Source organism: Lactuca sativa, chromosome 3, assembly GCF_002870075.4.
Source record: "Lactuca sativa cultivar Salinas chromosome 3, Lsat_Salinas_v11, whole genome shotgun sequence".
Taxonomy (NCBI): domain Eukaryota; kingdom Viridiplantae; phylum Streptophyta; class Magnoliopsida; order Asterales; family Asteraceae; genus Lactuca; species Lactuca sativa.
The window spans coordinates 23,163,261-23,183,173 of NC_056625.2; the positions used below are offsets into that span (position 1 = coordinate 23,163,261).

General features: G+C 41.2%; 1 protein-coding gene across 1 annotated transcript; it reads left to right on the forward strand.

Moving 5' to 3' along the window:
* The first annotated feature begins 500 nt into the window (after positions 1-500).
* Positions 501-1,121, forward strand: LOC128132730 (uncharacterized). The gene is made up of 2 exons (XM_052769651.1): positions 501-905; positions 1,044-1,121. The coding sequence occupies exons 1-2, from the start codon at positions 501-503 to the stop codon at positions 1,119-1,121; spliced, it is 483 nt and encodes a 160-aa protein (XP_052625611.1).
* Positions 1,122-19,913: the final 18,792 nt, after the last annotated feature.

Here is a 19,913-nt window from a genome sequence, read left to right on the forward strand (position 1 = left end):
GATGAACCACATGATGGTTGTCATTTCTCTCCTCAAATCTCTCATCATATCGTCTCTGTTACTAAGAAAGTTCCCTCAGCTCAAAAGGATTCACTGAGTCAGGGGAGCAACAATTTCAGGGGGAGCACCAATCTCAGGAGGAGCATCCCTCACAGGGGGAGAATCCACCCCAGGGGGACCAATATTCTCCGGGGATGCCACCTAGCTCACCAGCAGCTCCAGCCACTTCATTTATTCAAATTCCGGCCTCAGCATTTACTGAACTTCTGACACTGACTCGGGACATGAATCAGCGTCTTCTACGCATTGAGGCTGATGTTAATCAGCTAAAGGAAGTTCTTCTGCATACCCCTCCCTCTAGTCCCCAATCTGATGATGCTCAAAAAGGGGGAGATACTGATGATGATGCTGATGCTGATGATAATGCTGATGATGAACCAAATGAGAGAGACACCGAACCTGTTGACAACACCATTGTTCAGTCTGATTCACCAAATTCGATGCATGAGTCTGACTCTGCGGGGCCTAATAGTCCAACAGCTACTGAAAAGCTGGTTGAAGAAAGTGAGCATGATGATGAACCAGATGATGAATGTCAAATACTGGATATGAACTTCATTAATCCCCTTATTCCAGTTCAAGAAGAAGATTCAGATGATCTCGATAATGAATTTCAAAGGCCAGACATGAAATTAGTCGATCCTGTTGCTGATCCCATTATTCCGGTCCAAGGAGAAGATTCAGACGTTGCCAGTGAAGATTCTCATCCGCTATCTCGAAAACGTAAGGTAGCAGATACTGACTTGGCTCATTCTCAAACTGATACTTCTCTGCCTGGCAAGAAGCCCAAGTTTATAGTCAGTATATCAAATTTGGCGGCTGAATGGAATATGTCTCCTGATCAAGTTAAACAAATTCTTGATGAAGCTAATCAAGCTCAGCTTCTAAAGAATGTTGCTCAAGCTGATGAATCTCTGATTCAGCATAAACTTCAGGCCAAAGGATCTTTTGAAGCTCAGATGCAGAAATTCTTGGAATTTCAGTCCAAGTCTCAATCTTCTCAGCCTCCTTCTAGCAGCAGTAAGCCTAAGACTGACAGTGTTCTTGACAGGATTGATTGAAAGAGGTTTGAAGACGTTCTTAATTGACGAGTGTGTGGTGATAAGATCATCAAAGTTAAAGCTTCCAAACCACGCAATGAGGAAATTCTTACGTTGCTGATCACTCGTCAAGGTCCTCAGCATTCATACACTGAAGTTGTCAAGAGGGATGAGCTGATTAAATATGGATATTCTGAATGGATGGAATTACTCGAATTAGCATCCAAGCAAACCTCAGCTCACTCCTGTGAACTGATATGTGCTCTTCATCTGCTGATCAAGAAAGTTCAGCGTTTGGATCTTGTTCCTAAAGAACAACCTCAATATCAAGGCCAAAGGTCATCTGTTCCGAAAACTCGAAGAACCAAATTTCAAGTTGATAGTGAGGATGTGTTGGTTCTGGACTTTGGTGCTGTTGGAATAAACAATTCTATTCCTATCAGTGTTGACCCGGTTCAGCATAAATTTATCTCAGTTCCTGAACACGGGATGTTCTATCTCGATAAAAACAGAAAGATGTGTTTTCAGCGAACTGCTGAGATCCCAAAGGCTCCAACCACTCATTTCGTTGGCTTAAGGCAAATGTGCATGAGTCATCAAGATCTCTCAGGAGATTTTCACATTCTTATTGCTATGGAGCTGCTGAATAGAAGACAGGAGTTGCTGGATAGTCCTTACTGGCCAGTAAAAATAGAGGCTGAAGCTGAGTATGAAGAGTTCTTGTCCAGAGGTGTTTTAACTTAGTTAGTTTTGAACATCATCATATTGGGGGAGATTGTAAGGTCGAACCTTGAAATATGATGATGTTTGAAATAAATCTCAGCATCAGCGTTTGAGCAGCTCAGCGTGTTTAGTTTATTCAGTACATTGTAACAGATTTTGTATTTATCTTGTTTCCATAGTTAGCGTAAATTAGTTAGCTGGCATATCCCTAATTTGTAGGGATTGTCTAGAATAACAGTATATAATCTCTTGTATAGGTTTGTGAATGGTTACGCCTTTCACAAACCCTAATTGCTGCTTTGTGCACACAATAATCTCTTTGTGAGATTATCTTTCTTAGTGAAAGTTTTTCTTCATGAATTCTTCTTATTCTTATTTACTGTCATTGTTTGATAAATTGATTGATCTAAAGGCCTTTTCAAGGGGGATAAGGATCTTTAAATAGGGCTCAACCCTTAAACTTTAGAGTTTCCCCCCAACATCCACCACTACGTCGTGATGTAATCACCATGTCGTGGTAGTTCATTAAACCCCACAACCCAAACTCATCGCCACGTCGTGGTGAGGCTTCACCACGCCGTGGTTTCCAAAGAAGATTACCATACATACTCTAAAATAATACCATACCTGGAACCGAGTGTTACAACTTTCCCCCACTTGAATCAGACTTCGTCCTCGAAGTCCGCTGCAGAGAACAATCTGGATAATGCTCCCGCATCTCCGCCTCCGGCTCCAAGGTCCACTCGGAGCCCCTCCGATGCTCCCATTTTGATAGGTTTGTGCCAAAACAACATCCTATGTGCTCATGCAAACCCTAAATCTTGGATCTAGGTTTCTATATTGTACATGAAATTCATCCAAGACTTATGAACCCTAGATCTAGCATACATATTTTGAAAAAACTATATGAAAACAGATCTAGATGATTACCTCTTCAACAATGGCTTAAATCTTCTTGACTTGGAGCTTAGAGTCACAAATGTCACTCCTCTAATGGCTTACAAACACCACACAAGCCAGAGGATGATATTGGAGAGGGGGGAGAGGCACACTTTCAGCTATGAAATCTTTTAGGGTTTCAAGTGGCCGAAATATGATGCCCTAGGGGTTCTATTTATACTTGTTCTGCTAGGGTTTCAGTTAAAACCCTAATGGACAGCTTAGGCCTGAAGCAATCCAAAGAAGCTTCTGGAATAGGGCCCTTATGGCCGAAATTAGGATGGACTCATACCTAATTTCGTCCACGCCTAGTCCATAAGGCTTCCCATCCAAATATCCAACTTTCACACATTTGACAGTTTAAGTCTCCGTTATTTAATTAATGTCTTTTAGCCACAAAATTAATTCTTAATTAATTCTTGTCTAATATTAATTAAAATGTATGATTTCTCCTTTAATGTATTATTCATATAATATATTAATAAACCATAATAACCTCTCTCTTCATAAATTACCCTGTCAAGTTGCTCTGGTGAAGGCAACCCAAAAGGACCATGCACAACCGAGTCAATAAGTTACCAAATATAGTTATGGGCTTAGACACTAATCCAATAATCTCCTACTTGGATAAGTCTAGTAACTATAGTGTAATTACAATCCCATAAGCAATTGTATCTCTCAAAGATGTTGTCGAACTCTAATCTTATCAGTAACCTGTCGTTTAGATAAGGGATCGTATAGTCCTCCGTTCTAGATATCATGCAGACAATTACGTGGAACATAGTCATACTTATTGTCCAGCTATTTGTTTCTTGATCTCTGATTCGTCTGACATAGAACTTAATTGAACACATCAATTCAGTCCTGACCGGGCGCGACACATAAGTCAAACCAAATCATCGAGGGGCCCAAATATCGCTTTTACCCTATTAGAATAAAGGAACAGATAAACTTCAACTTATATGCATTTACTATTCACTCATCAAATCATGCAAAACAATGTGTTTCATAACATCAAGTTACTGATGCATTTACGCATTATCAATGCACAACCAACTTGCAAACTATAAACCATATATCTAGGTTTTAAGACCATATGATATTATCGTCTTGCGATCACTCGTGATAAATTCCATGAAGTGATTCTAGCAAGCGCGAGTTTAATCCTATGCTCAAATCTTACTCATAAGCACTCATGAACATTGCAACAAACCTTTGCTATGTCTAATACACTTTTAGACAATCTACAAACCAATTCATGGCAATCTTCTTTCATACCTACTCTCAAAGTATGAGCGACTTTGGAACGTTCGAATAATCTTATTATTCAGGAAGTCAAAACATGCAAAGTGAAATAATAGGTAAACAATCAACATAAGACAATAACTTTACTCATAAACAATACTCTTTTATTTAATCATCAAATGTCAATTACATTTATCTATTACACGTTTCGAAGCTATCTAATCTAAACTAATATCGTCCTTCAGCCCGATGCTCATAGCGTGCTGCAAGTGCTTAACCCTACTCAGTCCCTTCGTAAGGGGATCTGCTGGGTTATCCTCTGACGATACCCTCTTCACTACAAGGAGTCCTTCTTCCACCCGATGTCGAATAAAGTGATATTTTCTATCGATATGTCGAGATCTTCCATGATCCCTCGGTTCCTTGGTCAAGGCAACCACTCCTTCATTATCATAGAAAATTTCCATGGGCTCCTTTATGGCTAGCATAAATCCAAGGTCTCCAATGAAGTTCTTCAACCATATCGCCTCCTTTGATGCTTCGCTCGCTGCTATATACTCTGATTCGCACGTTGAATCAGCTACGGTCTCTTGCTTAGAACTTTTCCAAGTCACTGCTCCTCCATTTAGGGTAAAGACCCAACCCGACTGCGAACGGTAGTTGTCCCTATTGGTTTGAAAACTGGCGTCACTATACCCTTGCACCCTTAAGTCATCACTCCCACCAAGGACTAGAAACCATTCCTTGGTCCTCCGAAGGTACTTAAGAATATTCTTGACTGCGGTCCAATGTGTTTTGCCAGGATTCCCCTGATATTCGCTGACTATGCTCAAAGTGAAGGATACATCAGGGCGAGTACAAGTCATAGCATACATAATCAAGCCAAATGCGCAAGCGTATGGTACTTGGCTCATTTCTGCTATCTCGACTTCGGTACTCGAGCTTTGAGTCTTACTTAACTTGGCATTACTTTGGATTGGTAACTCCCCCCTCTTAGAATTCTCCATACTAAAAGGCTTTAGTACTTTGTCCAAGTAAGTATTCTGACTAAGTCCTATTAGTCTTTTACTTTTGTTTCTCACTATCCTTATTTCCAAAATATAGGCAGCCTCTCCGACGTCCTTCATAGAGAAACACTTCCAAAGCTAGGACTTGACTTCCTGCAGTGTCGGGATGTCGTTTCCTATGAGTAGTATGTCATCGACATACAATACGAGGAAGCTAACAATACTCCCACTAGCTTTGACATATACACATGATTCATCATCGTTTCGTAGAAAACCAAACTCTTTGACTTTCTTATCGAAACAAAGATTCCATCTGCCAGATGCTTGTTTCAGTCCATAAATAGACTTCTCAAGCTTACACACTCTATTGGGGTGTTTCGCATCGACAAAACCCTCTGGCTGACTCATTTAAACATCCTCAGCCAACTTCCCATTAAGGAAAGCGGTTTTGACGTCCATCTTCCATATTTCATAATCATGAAATGCAGCAATGGCTAATATCACCCTAATAGATTTTATCTTCGCAACCGGTAAGAAGGTCTCATCATAGTCAACTCCAGGAGTTTGAGTGAAACCCTTCGCAACCAATCGCGCCTTATAGGTGTGTACATTCCCATCCATGTTGGTCTTCTTCTTGAAGATACACTTGCACCCGACCGTCTTACGACCTGACACATTGTCAACCAAATTCCAAACTTGATTGTCATACATGGACTGAATCTCGTTGTCCATAGCCTCTTTCCGTTTCGCAGAATCCGGGCCCGCCATGGCTTCCTTGTAGCTATTAGGTTCATCCAGATTTATTAGTGTACTATCACTAACAAATGTATCACCCTCACTCGTTATATGAAAACCATACAACACGGACAAAACACTAACTCTACTGGAACATCAAAGAGGTAAGGGTTTGTCAATCGGTTCAACAGGAGTTTCCTCCTCGGGTTGAGCGCCAGCATTAGAGGTTCCTTCATCGCTCGACTCTTGAATCTCTTCATGATCAATTTGCCTCCCACTGTCCCCCTGGCTTATGAGTTCTCATTCTCGGAAAACCCCTATCCTCGCAACGAAGACAACATTGGCACTCGGTCCATAGAAGAGATATCCAAAGGACTTCTGCAGGTAGCCGATGAAAATACACCGCTCACTACGAGGTTCTAGCTTGTCGTGAGTCTCTTGTCTTACGAAATCCTCACAACCCCAAACCTTGATATGTGCCAACGAGGGAGCTTTCCTTGTCCACATCTCGTGAGGTGTTTTGGCAACCTTCTTCGTAGGGACTAAGTTAAGGATATGGGCGGAAATATCTAAGGCATACCTCCAGAATGAGATAGGTAGCGAAGAACCACTTATCATGGAATGAACCATGTATAGCAAGGTTCGGTTATGCCTCTCAGCCACACCATTCAACTGCGGTGTCGTAGGTGGCGTCAATTGCAAAACTATTCCGCATTCCTTGAGGTAGTCGTGGAATTCAAGACTTAGGTACTCTCCACATCGATCAGATCTAAGCATCTTGATTTCCCTGCCCAACTGATTCTCCACTTCTTGTTTAAACTCTTTAAACTTTTCAAAGGTTTCTGACTTGTGCTTGATTAAGTAGATATACCCATATCTGCTATAATCATCGGTGAAAGTCACATAGAAGCGACTCACATCCCTTGTGGTAGATCTGAAATGCCCACACACATCGTTGTGTATGAGATCCAATAAACCCTCACCCCTCGCACAAGTGCCAGTGAATGGTGACTTGGTGATCTTTCCAAGCAAACAAGACTCGCACACGTCATTGTCCCTAAGGTTGGATGACTCAAATACTCCATCCTTTTGGAGTTGGGCTATACGTTTCTTGTTGACATGTCCAAGACGACAATGCCACAAGCATAATTTATCCAAACCATTGGAAGAATCAATACACAATACATCATTTCCTAAGTTGTCTACAACCATCACAATTTTATATATTCCATTACAAGGCAATGCTTCAAAATAGAAAGCACCATTAAGATAAGCATTAATAGAACCCTTTTCATTATCAAATGAATATCTAAAACCTTGTCTATACAAACCATGAAAAGAAATGATGTTTCTTGCCATATCTAGCGAATAGCAACAATTATTTAAATCTAATCCTAATCCACTACTGAGCACTACGGAGTAAACTCTGATCTTGGTGATAGGCGACGATCTTCTATTTCCTATGATCAAATTTATCTTCCCATGCTCCACATCCTTATTTCTTCTTAGGCCCTGAAAATTAGTACAAATGTGAAAACCACATCCTGTAATAAGTACCCAAGAAATAGCATGTGATGAATCATAAGATTCAATAGTGTAAGTACCTGCGTAGGACGACCTGATCTTTCCATCATTGATATCTTGTAGATATTTCAGGCAACTTCATTTCCAATACCCTATTTCATGGCAGTAGTGGCACTCTGCCTCCTTGGGGTTGGAGTTGGGTTTAGCAGAACCAACCTTGGTTCCACTAGAAGAGGTGCCATCGTGGGAATTTCCCTTATGGTGGCTCTTTGAGGGATCCTTCCTCTTATTACCCTTCCCTTGCCCCATTGCCAAGACTGGGGCATCAGCAGGAGTAGGAGTTGATGCAACATGTTTTTATTTGAGGTTGCTCTCAGCAGTCTTCAACAAGCGTTGAAGCTTGCTCAAGGTGACCTCCTCCTTGTTTTTGTGGTAGGTCATGCGGAACTGGTTGTAGCAGGGAGGCAAGGAATGAAGGATGATGTTAATTTCCAGCTCTTCATCAATGTTCACATTCAACTTTAGCAGGTGATCGAAATATATTTGCATCTTTTGCAGATGAGCAATAAGGGACTCTCCATTACCCATTTTGGCAGTGATCATCGAAGTGATGATCTCGTACCTTTCTTGCCTAGCGCTTTGGTGGTACCGATCCTACAGATCTTAATACATATCATAGGGATACATGTCCTTATAGGACTTCTGGAGTTCTGCAGTCATAGTCGCCATCATGATGCAATGGACTTTCGTAGCATCACACTTATGGGCCTCAAAAGCCGCGATCTCTTCAGCAGAGGCAGTGTTGATGTTGATTTCCTTCAGCTTCTCATCGAGGACATATTCTTTGTCTTCGTAACGAGTGACCATTCGGATGTTGTAGATCCAATCATTGAAATTGGACCCTTCAAAGATCACTCTCCCACACAAGTTCATGAGTGAGAACGAGCCGGAGGAATTTGAGCCGAAAGCGTTGTTGTTGACATTCGACATCTGAAAAGAAAAAAGAACAAAGTTTGATTAGAAATGAATCCCCAATTAAACACCCAAATGTGAAATTAGGGCGAGGATCCAACAACATTATTTACAAATTAGAAGAGGGATGTCGTAATCTAGCATGCAAATAATTTGAAGGTAAGTGAATGGCGATTCACTAATTTTCCACTAGGAAAAACAAATTAAAACTAAGTTTTAAATATATTGAAAACTCCTAGATCTTTTGAAATTAATTGAACTTTTCAATGACATGTTTAAATCTCGATATGCCCCTCAAGTTTGTGACCGGGATGCCGAGGATCATAAAACGGGTGTGAATAACCATGCAAATGTACATGGTGCCCTCAATGTTACAGTCACTTATTCGACGTGCCGGTTAACCATACACACTCCATCGAACTATGACAAACATAGAGTCACCCTTTGCCACCTTTGCTTAGAGCTCAATTAGTGTGCCGGTTAACCAAACACGCTCCACTAACGTCTTAGCAAGGGTACAAAGTGTGATGTAATGGAATTGCATCAATTCACTTTTTCCTAAAGTAAATAAGATTGGGAATTCTATAAAAAAATTTAGTTACTTTATTAATTCATTATAATTTTAATAAGGAAAGGGTTGACCTATCCTACCCATTAGGCTAACGACCCTCCACCAATCAAGGAAGCGGAGGGTGAGAGTGGACACCCATTAAACGAACATTTTATAGACCATAACCTTATACCCCCCCCCCCCTTATAGATTGACTTCATGGATGAAGTGGATGAGACCATAAGACTTAGTCAAAGTACCTACTTGGACAAAGTGTTGAAGCGTTTCATCATGGAGAACTCGAAGAAATGTGACTTACTTATCCAAGGCAATACCAAACTGAGTAAGACTCAGATTCCGAGTACAGAGGTTGAAATAACGGAGATGAGTCGAATACCATATGTTTCCGCAGTTGGCTCGATCATGTATGTTATTACTTGTACTCGACCTGATGTGTCCTTTGCTTTGAGCATGGTTAACAGATATCAAGGGAATCCTGGTAAAGCTTATTGGACTGCGGTTAAGAACATTCTTAAGTACCTGCAGAGAACTAAGGACTGGGTCCTTACCCTCGGCGGAAGTGATGACTTGAGAGTGACAGGGTATAGTGATGCCAGCGTTCAAACCGACAAAGATAATTTCTGCTCTTAGTCGGGTTGGGTGTTTACCCTGAATGGAGGAGCAGTAACATGGAAAAGTTCCAAGGATGAGACTGTAGCTGATTCAACGTGTGAATCATAGTACATAGAAGCAAGCGAAGCATCGAAGGAGGCGATATGGTTGAAAAACTTTATCAGAGACCTTGGAGGCATACCATCCATAAAGGAGCCTATGGAGATTTTCTGTGATAATGAAGGGGCGAGTGCCTTAACCAAGGAACCGAGAGGTCAGGGTAGATCCAGGCATATCGAAAGAAAGTACCACTTCATAAGACATCAAGTAGAATAAGGACACCTCGTGGTAAAGAGGATATCATCAGAGGAAAACCTAGCAGATTCCCTTACAAATGCACTGACTAGGGTTAAGCACTTGCAGCATGCAAGGGGCATTGGGCTAACGGACGATATTAGTTTTGGTGTTTAGATAAATAGAAACTTTTAATAGCTAAATTGTAATTGACATTTGATGATTAAGTAAAAGGATTTTTATTATAAGTAAAGTTACTGTCTTGTGTCAAACCGACAGAGATAATTGACATTGGATTCAACCCGCACTCACCTGAATTACTTTATGGAATTTATCACGAGTAATTATGAGATGATAATATCATATAGTATTCAAACCAAGATATATGAGTTGTTGACTACGATTTGGGTGTGCATTCATGGCATGAAAACGCATCAATAACTTGATGTTATAAAACGTGTCGTTGTACATGATTTGATGAGTAGTTAGTACAAGCATATAATGTCGAAGTTTATATGTTACTTTTATCCTAAAAGGATTAAAAGCGATATCTTGGGCCCCTCGATGATTTTGTTTTGACTATGTGTCAGGCCCGGTCAGAACTAAATTGAAGTGTTCAGTTATGTTCTATGCCAGACGAATCAGAAATCAGGAAACAAATTGCAGGACAAAAAGGATGACTATATTCCATGTATTTGTCCGCATAGATATCTTGAGAACAGAGGAATATATGATCACTTATCTAAAGGACGCATCATTGACTAGGTCAGAGTAGACAACAACTTTTGAAAGCTACGATTGTTAAGTCGGATCCTAAAGTTGCATTGCCACCTATAGTTATTAGACTTATCCAAGTGGGAGACTGTTGGATTTTGTGTCTAAGCCCATGTGACATCCCCAAAATCACGGCCAGAAAAGACCGGTTTGTTTATGCTTTGTTTAAAAATCAGAGTTACATTTTAAATGAAAGTGTTGCGGAATTTGTCCCAAAACAAAAATATGATAAAGATTTATCAAAAGCATTTCCATAGAAGTGTATTTCATTAAAAGACTCGGGATGTCATGTTCGTACAGATCAAAAGCATAAACAGTACAATATAAGCCTTACTACATTATTTCATATCTACAGGCCTATATCCGTAATCCCTCGTCCAAAACATCACATCTATGCTCATGCGCCACTACCTGTAATACATAAAACTGAGTGGGTCAGGCTTGGGAGCCTGGTGAGCACATAGGGTTTTCAACCCACAATAAATAAGTTTATTAATTTCATCGATCAACAATAACCCGATTACCCGTTCCCGTTATCCTCACTTTACGTCCCTAAACACCTATCATAAGGGACCTAGCCTAAGGATCATCATCGGGACGGACACTACTGCTAAGGGGATTCCTTGGCAATAAATGTCCTAAAGGCAACCATGTGGGGGATGGAGTACACCGGTGAACACATCGTTCACAAACACCTACAGGTTACGAGCCTGCTAGTGTTCCACTGGACTGTCTAGAAGAGTTCGTGGTCGTCATCCATACTCCGCTAGATGACAGAAACAACAACATCAACATCGAGGCCTCTCATCATTTTATCACACATCACCTATTGCATCTACCCATGTTTTACCCCAACATTTTCGTAGATATAAAATACATATACAGTTTAAATCATTGAAAACATGTATAACAACGTTCATCTAGCATAGATAGCAAGTATTCAAATAATATGCACACATAGCACGTAATTTATATAAAATACTTCATATCTATGTGTAAGTTGAAAGTAACTATGCACTCACCTGGTAAGGTGGTGACTCGGCACTCGGACAGCTCTTCGTTACTTCTTAAAACAATTTTTCCTTGACCAAACCTTGTATTAATACCACTAGAGTTTAGTTTTAACGTTAATCGCGACTAATTAATAGTCTAGCTATTATTACTATTATATAAGCGTTAAATAACACTCAATATAACTCATAATAATAGCCCAAATAATTATTTTAATGTCCTAATAATGTTACTATAAGTAAATAAAAGCTATATTAAATATAGTATAGGCGTAACTCACTTACAATGGGTTTTTATTAAAAACCGGACTTCGCTGGAGCAGCGTTTCCGAGCCGAAAGCTTTTCTTCTCGGAGCCGTCGGGCGCTCCGGGGCTTTCTTCTCGTGATAGGGAGGTTCCCTAGACTTGGGAGGGGTTTAGGGAGGCTAGAGAGAAGTTAGAGAGAGAAAGAGAGGCTTATGGTGTGAAGAAAATATGAGGAGTTCACCCTTGTATTTATAGGAGTTTTATAGTAAAGTAGTCTCTAAGCTTCGTCCGTAACTTTTGCATACGAGCTCCGTTTTTGTCTGTCTTTTTACCGTTGAGTTCCTATTAATGAGATCTTCAACTTTCATTTAGACCTCGTTAGCTAATTCTCATTCTATCTCGGATTTACAAAACTGTATCGAATTCGCTGCGCTCGAAAAGTAGAGACTAAGCTTCGTCCATAACTTTTGCATACGAGTTTCGTTTTTGTCTGTCTTTTTACCGTTGAGTTCCTATTAATGAGATCTTCAACTCTCATTTAGACCTCATTGGCTAATTCTCATTCTATCTCGGATTTACAAAACTGTATCGAATTCGCCGCGCTCGAAAAGTAGAGACTAAGCTTCGTCCATATCTTTCGCATACGAGCTCTATTATCAACGTTCTTTATATCCACGCGTTGGTATTTACGAGTACTACAACTTTCATTTAGATCCCGTCGGCTAAAAATCGACCGATCTAAAATTCAGATTTCGGGCTGTGCACTACTATGCTAAATCTTAGAAAAATCATAACTTCCTCATACGAAGTCAGATTTGGGCGTTCTTTTTATCGATGTTCTTAGTTTAACACATTCTACGACTTTCGTTTAGATCACTAAGGCTAAATCTCACTCTATCATAAATTCACTATTCACGCTTCCCGGTATCGTGCCGGTTCTGTCGTGAAACTTCGACGGGTCATAACTTCTTCGTTATAACTCGGATTTCGGCGTTCCTTATATGCACGAAAACCTTGAGAGATATTCTACAACTTTATGTAGAGATATCGGGATTATCTCACACTTTAATTTTGACGCTCATTTTTATTCTTTATTAATTATACATTTATAATTAAATAATAAACACATATAATTCACATAATACTCAAATATTTCATCTTTATTACTTCAAAAAGAGTTATAAGAGTTGACCTAGACTATTACATTGACAAAAATGCTTAGCCCTGAAACCCGGGCGTTACAATTCTCTCCCCCTTAGGATGATTCCGTCCCGGAATCATGCATCAGCAAACAGATGTGGATAGCGACTCATCATGTCATCCTCTGTTTCCCAAGTGAGATTCGGCCCATTCGAATGTTTCCATCGGACTAGCACCAAGTCGACCATCTTGCGTCGTAACTTCTTAGTCTTACGGTCAACAATTGCCTCAGGCTCTTCGATCATCCTTTTATTTTCATCCATCCTTAACTCTGAGATTGGAATTATGTCGGGAACATCTCCCGTGAATTTCCTCAAATAACACACATGGAAGGTGTTATGAATACCATTGAGTTCTTCGGGCAATTCCAGCTTGTAAGCTTGGTTCCCTATCTTCTGAAGAACTTTGAACGGTCCAATAAACCTTGGACTCAACTTTCCTTGTTTCCCAAATCGTATAAGTCCCTTCCACGGTGAGACTTTAAGCAAAACGGAATCCCCAACTTCGAAAGTTATCGGTCGTCTTTTCTTGTCAGCATAGCTCTTCTGACGATCCTGAGCTGCTAACATTCTTTCCCTAATCACCTTCAACTTCTCAGCAGTCTCATGGACTATCTCGGGGCCCATAAACTGCTTCTCTCCGGCTTCAAGCCAACAAGACGGCGTATGACACTTCTGTCCATACAAGGCTTGATAAGGTGTCATCTTGATGCTCGAGTGAAAACTATTGTTGTAGGAGAATTTTACCAGAGGTAAGTGCTCGTCCCAATTCCCTTGGAATTCGAGGGTACATGCTCTCAACATATCTTCCAGCGTCTGAATCGTTCTTTCGCTCTGACCATCAGTTTGCGGATGGTAAGCAGTACTCAAACACAACTTTGTACCTAACTCCTCTTGTAGACTCCTCCAAAACCTTGACGTGAAACGACTATCACGATCTGATACAATCATAAGAGGGACACCGTGAAGTCTTACAATTTCCTTCACGTAAGCATTTGCGAGCTTATCCATAGACCACTTCTCGTTGGCTGCTATGAAGTGTGCACTCTTGGTGAAACGATCCACGACTACCCAAATCATGTCGTGACCGTTCTTCGTCCTGGGCAGTTTAGTCACAAAATCCATGGTGATGTCTTCCCGTTTACCCATGGGTACAGGTAAGGGTTCTAAACTCCCATACGGTTTCTGATGTTGTGCCTTAACCCTCGCACATGTTACGCACTCGGCCACATACTTCGCAACATCGAGCTTCATCGTCGGCCACCAGTAGTAGGGTTTTAGGTCCCTATACATTTTAGTGCTACCGGGATGAATCGAGTACATGGTCTTGTGTGCTTCTTCCATTAGAAGATCTCTTATTCCTCCTGTCTTAGGTACCCAAATTCGATCTTGGAATACCTTCAGTCCACGACTGTTTGTACCGAACACTAACGTTCTTCCCAAACGTTCTTCCTTTCGGCCATTTTTCTCTAAAGCTTCTTCTTGAGCTTTCCTGATGCTTTCCACAATCGTCGAGACGACTTCAATTCTTAACGCTCTTGGCCTTTTCCTTTCAAGATTAACTTTCCGACTGAGAGCATCAGCAACAATATTTGCTTTACCTGGGTGGTAAAGTATCTCACAGTCGTAGTCCTTGAGAAGTTCTAGCCAACGTCGTTGCCTCATGTTCAACTCCTTCTGATTAAAGAGCTACTGGAGACTCTTATGATCAGTGAAGAGCTTGCACTTCGTGCCGTAGAGGTAATGCCTCCATATCTTTAAGGCAAATACTACCGCTGCCAACTCCAGATCATGAGTGGGGTATTTCTTTTCGTGCTCTTTCAATTGTCGAGATGCGTATGCTATCACCTTTTCTCTTTGGGTCAGAACACAACCCAACCCGACTCCAGAAGCATCACTATAAACCGCGAAATCTTCGACTCCATCGGGTAGAGAAAGTATCGGTGCTTCACATAACTTCTTCTTTAGTTTCTCGAATGCCTCATCGTGTTTCTCACTCCAGGTATATGTAGCTCCTTTATGAGTCAAAGCTGTTAATGGAGCAGCTATCGAAGAAAAGCCTTGGATAAATTGTCGATAATATCCGGCTAATCCTAGAAAGCTTCGAATTTCCGTGGGACTTTTCGGACGTTCCCACTTCATCACAGCCTCGATCTTTGCGGGGTCAACCATTATTCCCTCCTGGTTAACAACATGACCCAAGAATTGGACTTCCCGTATCCAAAAGTCGCATTTGGAGAACTTTGCAAAAAGCTTCTCCTTCTTCAACACTTCTAATACTTCCCGTAGATGCTTTCCATGCTCCTCTTGGCTTTTTGAGTAGATGAGAATGTCGTCAATGAACACTATCACGGATTTATCGAGGAATGGTTTACAAACCCTATTCATCAAATCCATGAATGTTGCGGGAGCATTGGTTAGCCCGAATGACATAACCAAGAACTCGTAGGGTCCATATCTCGTTCTGAATGCAGTCTTTTCAATATCCTGCTCTCTCACCTTCAGCTGATGATATCCTGACCTAAGATCGATCTTTGAGAAGTAGCTCGAACCTTGTAGCTGATCGAATAGGTCATCAATCCTCGGCAATGGATACTTGTTCTTCACCGTTGCCTTATTCAACTCTCGGTAGTCTATGCACATCCTCATGCTTCCGTCCTTCTTCTTTACGAATAACACCGGAGCTCCCCAGGGTGATGAACTAGGTCGAATAAAACCGTTGTCCAACAGCTCCTGAAGTTGCGTCATGAGCTCCTTCATCTCCGTCGGTGCTAATCGGTAAGGTGCCTTTGCTATCGGTGTTGTTCCTGGTAACAAGTCTATACGAAACTCCACTTGCCTATCAGGTGGTAATCCGGGAAGATCTTCGGGAAAGACTTCCGGATAATCACACACAACCGGTATATTCTGCACCTCTTTCTTCTCCTTCTTGGCATCGATTACAAATGCCAAGTATGATGCACATCCTTTGGACAAACATTTCCTGGCTTTCATCAGGGAGATGATTCCAGAATTCACTCTGCGTTTGTCCCCATACACCATAAATGATTCTTTTCCGGGTGGGTTTACCTTTACTATCTTCTTTCGGCATTGAATCTCAGCATCGTTGGCGCTAAGCCAATCCATACCCAAAACGATGTCGAAACCGTTTAACTCTATGGGTAATAGCTCTTCGTGGAATTCGTTTCCGTTTAGGTCAATGACGATGTTCCTAATACGATTACTAACAGGTACGAATTTGCCACTGGCAACTTCTACAATCAGGGCATTATCTAGTTTTTCTACAGGCAATGCTAATTTCCCACCAAATTTATGCGACACAAAGGAGTAGTTGGCTCCAGAATTAAATAGTATATTTGCAGGCAAACCATTTACAAGAAAGGTACCTGAAGCGACGTCTGCTGCCTCCTTTGCAGCCTCGAGCGTCATGTGGAAGGCTCTTGCCTTCGGCTTCGGTGGTATGTTGGGTCGTCCTGTCTCCTTCTTCTTCGGGCAGTCCTTCAAAATGTGCCCTTCTTCATTGCACCCATAACAGGCTTTCTGGTTGAGGGTGCATTCATTGGCGTAGTGCCCAGGCTTTCCGCACTTGTAACAAGTGACCCCTCCGTCACACTTCCCAGAGTGCTTCTTCTTGCACTTGTCACACCATTTCGCTTCTGATCCTCCTCCCCTCGAACCAGACTTCGAGAATCTACTCTTCTTGTTGGACTTCGAGGATCCATTGAACTTCCGTTTCTCACCAACCTCAGCCCTCTCCAGTCCTCTTTCCTTTTGTTGGGTCTCCACATTCTTAGCTGCTCGAACAGCTGATTTCAGAGTGGTTGCCATCTTGACTGTTGGGCCAAAGTCAGCCGGCAGTCCGTTTGCGAATTTCTCAATTTTGGAAAGTTCGGTTGGCACTAGGTATGGAAACAACTTCATCTTTTCCGTAAATGCAGCAGCATAGTCATCGATGCTCATTCTCCCCTTCTTCAAATTTTGGAACTCATTGTTCAGATCAATCAGGTCTATCTCTGAACAGTACTGCGCCTTCAGTTGTTCCAAGAACTCATCCCATGACATTTTCAGAGCTTCTCCCCGTGACATTGTATCTGCCAATAGCTTCCACCAGCTCAAGACTCCAGTTTTCAATTGTCTCACAGCGAAGACAGTCTTCTGCTTCTCGCTGCAGTCGCAGCTCTCAAACACCATCTCCATCTCGGAGATCCAGTCCATAATCTCAACAGGCTTTGGGCTTCCTGAGAGACTTGGTGGTTTCGCACCCAAGAAATTTTTGTACATCCGCCCATCCTTGTTGTTTCTCCCTTTTGGGCCATCCTTTTGCTCACCTTGAGTCCCTACTTGACTCACTTGGCGGCTATAGTTCCCTTCCTCAGATGGCTCGGGAACTGGTTCCGTCGGTTCAACATGTATGGTAGGTTCGTCCCTATTTTCGTGGAGCATCCGTCTCATTTCTTCCCTTTGTTCAGCTAGCATAGCCTGAATCAAGGCTTGAACTCCAGCCATGGTGACTGGCTCAGGTGCAACTTCTTCAACAACAGGTATTTGCTGAACCACTGGGGGTTGGTTCCTACCTCCATTTGCGTTCACGTTTCCGCTACGGGTCCTTGCCATCTTGATCTATACACCGAATAAGGTGAATTTAGATCTTTATTTAGGATAGACGTTTTAAATCGTCCTTATCACTCCGAAACGTTTACATGCTAGTTCTAATATCGTAGTCGTACGTTTAGAATCCTAAACACATAAGGTTTCCAGATCCGTTCGGCAACAGACCATAGATCCGAACAATTAACTGCATATTATGCACAAAGCATTTAGCACATAAAAGCATTTTAGGCACAATTCCTAAAATAAGCTAGTGCTCACACCTCACAATCATCGCTTAGCATTCTAAGTTTAAGTCTAGAAATCCTCAAAAATTCCTAGTTCGCTTAAACTAATGCTCTGATACCAACTGTGACATCCCCAAAATCACGGCCAGAAAAGACCGGTTTGTTTATGCTTTGTTTAAAAATCAGAGTTACATTTTAAATGAAAGTGTTGCGGAATTTGTCCCAAAACAAAAATATGATAAAGATTTATCAAAAGCATTTCCATAGAAGTGTATTTCATTAAAAGACTCGGGATGTCATGTTCGTACAGATCAAAAGCATAAACAGTACAATATAAGCCTTACTACATTATTTCATATCTACAGGCCTATATCCGTAATCCCTCGTCCAAAACATCACATCTATGCTCATGCGCCACTACCTGTAATACATAAAACTGAGTGGGTCAGGCTTGGGAGCCTGGTGAGCACATAGGGTTTTCAACCCACAATAAATAAGTTTATTAATTTCATCGATCAACAATAACCCGATTACCCGTTCCCGTTGTCCTCACTTTACGTCCCTAAACACCTATCATAAGGGACCTAGCCTAAGGATCATCATCGGGACGGACACTACTGCTAAGGGGATTCCTTGGCAATAAATGTCCTAAAGGCAACCATGTGGGGGATGGAGTACACCGGTGAACACATCGTTCACAAACACCTACAGGTTGCGAGCCTGCTAGTGTTCCACTGGACTGTCTAGAAGAGTCCGTGGTCGTCATCCATACTCCGCTAGATGACAGAAACAACAACATCAACATCGATGCCTCTCATCATTTTATCACACATCACCTATTGCATCTACCCATGTTTTACCCCAGCATTTTCGTAGATATAAAATACATATACAGTTTAAATCATTGAAAACATGTATAACAACGTTCATCTAGCATAGATAGCAAGTATTCAAATAATATGCACACATAGCACGTAATTTATATAAAATACTTCATATCTATGTGTAAGTTGAAAGTAACTATGCACTCACCTGGTAAGGTGGTGACTTGGCACTCGGACAGCTCTTCGTTACTTCTTAAAACAATTTTTCCTTGACCAAACCTTATATTAATACCACTAGAGTTTAGTTTTAACGTTAATCGCGACTAATTAATAGTCTAGCTATTATTACTATTATATAAGCGTTAAATAACACTCAATATAACTCATAATAATAGCCCAAATAATTATTTTAATGTCCTAATAATGTTACTATAAGTAAATAAAAGCTATATTAAATATAGTATAGGCGTAACTCACTTACAATGGGTTTTTATTAAAAACCGGACTTCGCTGGAGCAGCGTTTCCGAGCCGAAAGCTTTTCTTCTCGGAGCCTTCGGGCGCTCCGGGGCTTTCTTCTCGTGATAGGGAGGTTCCCTAGACTTGGGAGGGGTTTAGGGAGGCTAGAGAGAAGTTAGAGAGAGAAAGAGAGGCTTATGGTGTGAAGAAAATATGAGGAGTTCACCCTTGTATTTATAGGAGTTTTATAGTAAAGTAGTCTCTAAGCTTCGTCCGTAACTTTTGCATACGAGCTCCGTTTTTGTCTGTTTTTTTACCGTTGAGTTCCTATTAATGAGATCTTCAACTTTCATTTAGACCTCGTTAGCTAATTCTCATTCTATCTCGGATTTACAAAACTGTATCGAATTCGCTGCGCTCGAAAAGTAGAGACTAAGCTTCGTCCATAACTTTCGCATACGAGTTCCGTTTTTGTCTGTCTTTTTACCGTTGAGTTCCTATTAATGAGATCTTCAACTCTCATTTAGACCTCGTTGGCTAATTCTCATTCTATCTCGGATTTACAAAACTGTATCGAATTCGCCGCGCTCGAAAAGTAGGGACTAAGCTTCGTCCATATCTTTCCCATACGAGCTCTATTATCAACGTTCTTTATATCCACGCGTTGGTATTTACGAGTACTACAACTTTCATTTAGATCCCGTCGGCTAAAAATCGACCGATCTAAAATTCAGATTTCGGGCTGTGCACTACTATGCTAAATCTTAGAAAAATCATAACTTCCTCATACGAAGTCAGATTTGGGCGTTCTTTTTATCGATGTTCTTAGTTTAACATATTCTACGACTTTCGTTTAGATCACTAAGG

Bases quoted from the DNA above. Each gene is read 5' to 3' on its own strand.
- LOC128132730 (XM_052769651.1), top strand. From the start codon at position 501: ATGCATGAGTCTGACTCTGCGGGGCCTAATAGTCCAACAGCTACTGAA. The intron at 906-1,043 runs GTTAAACAAATT...TTGGAATTTCAG, and splicing joins GGAATATGTCTCCTGATCAA to TCCAAGTCTCAATCTTCTCA.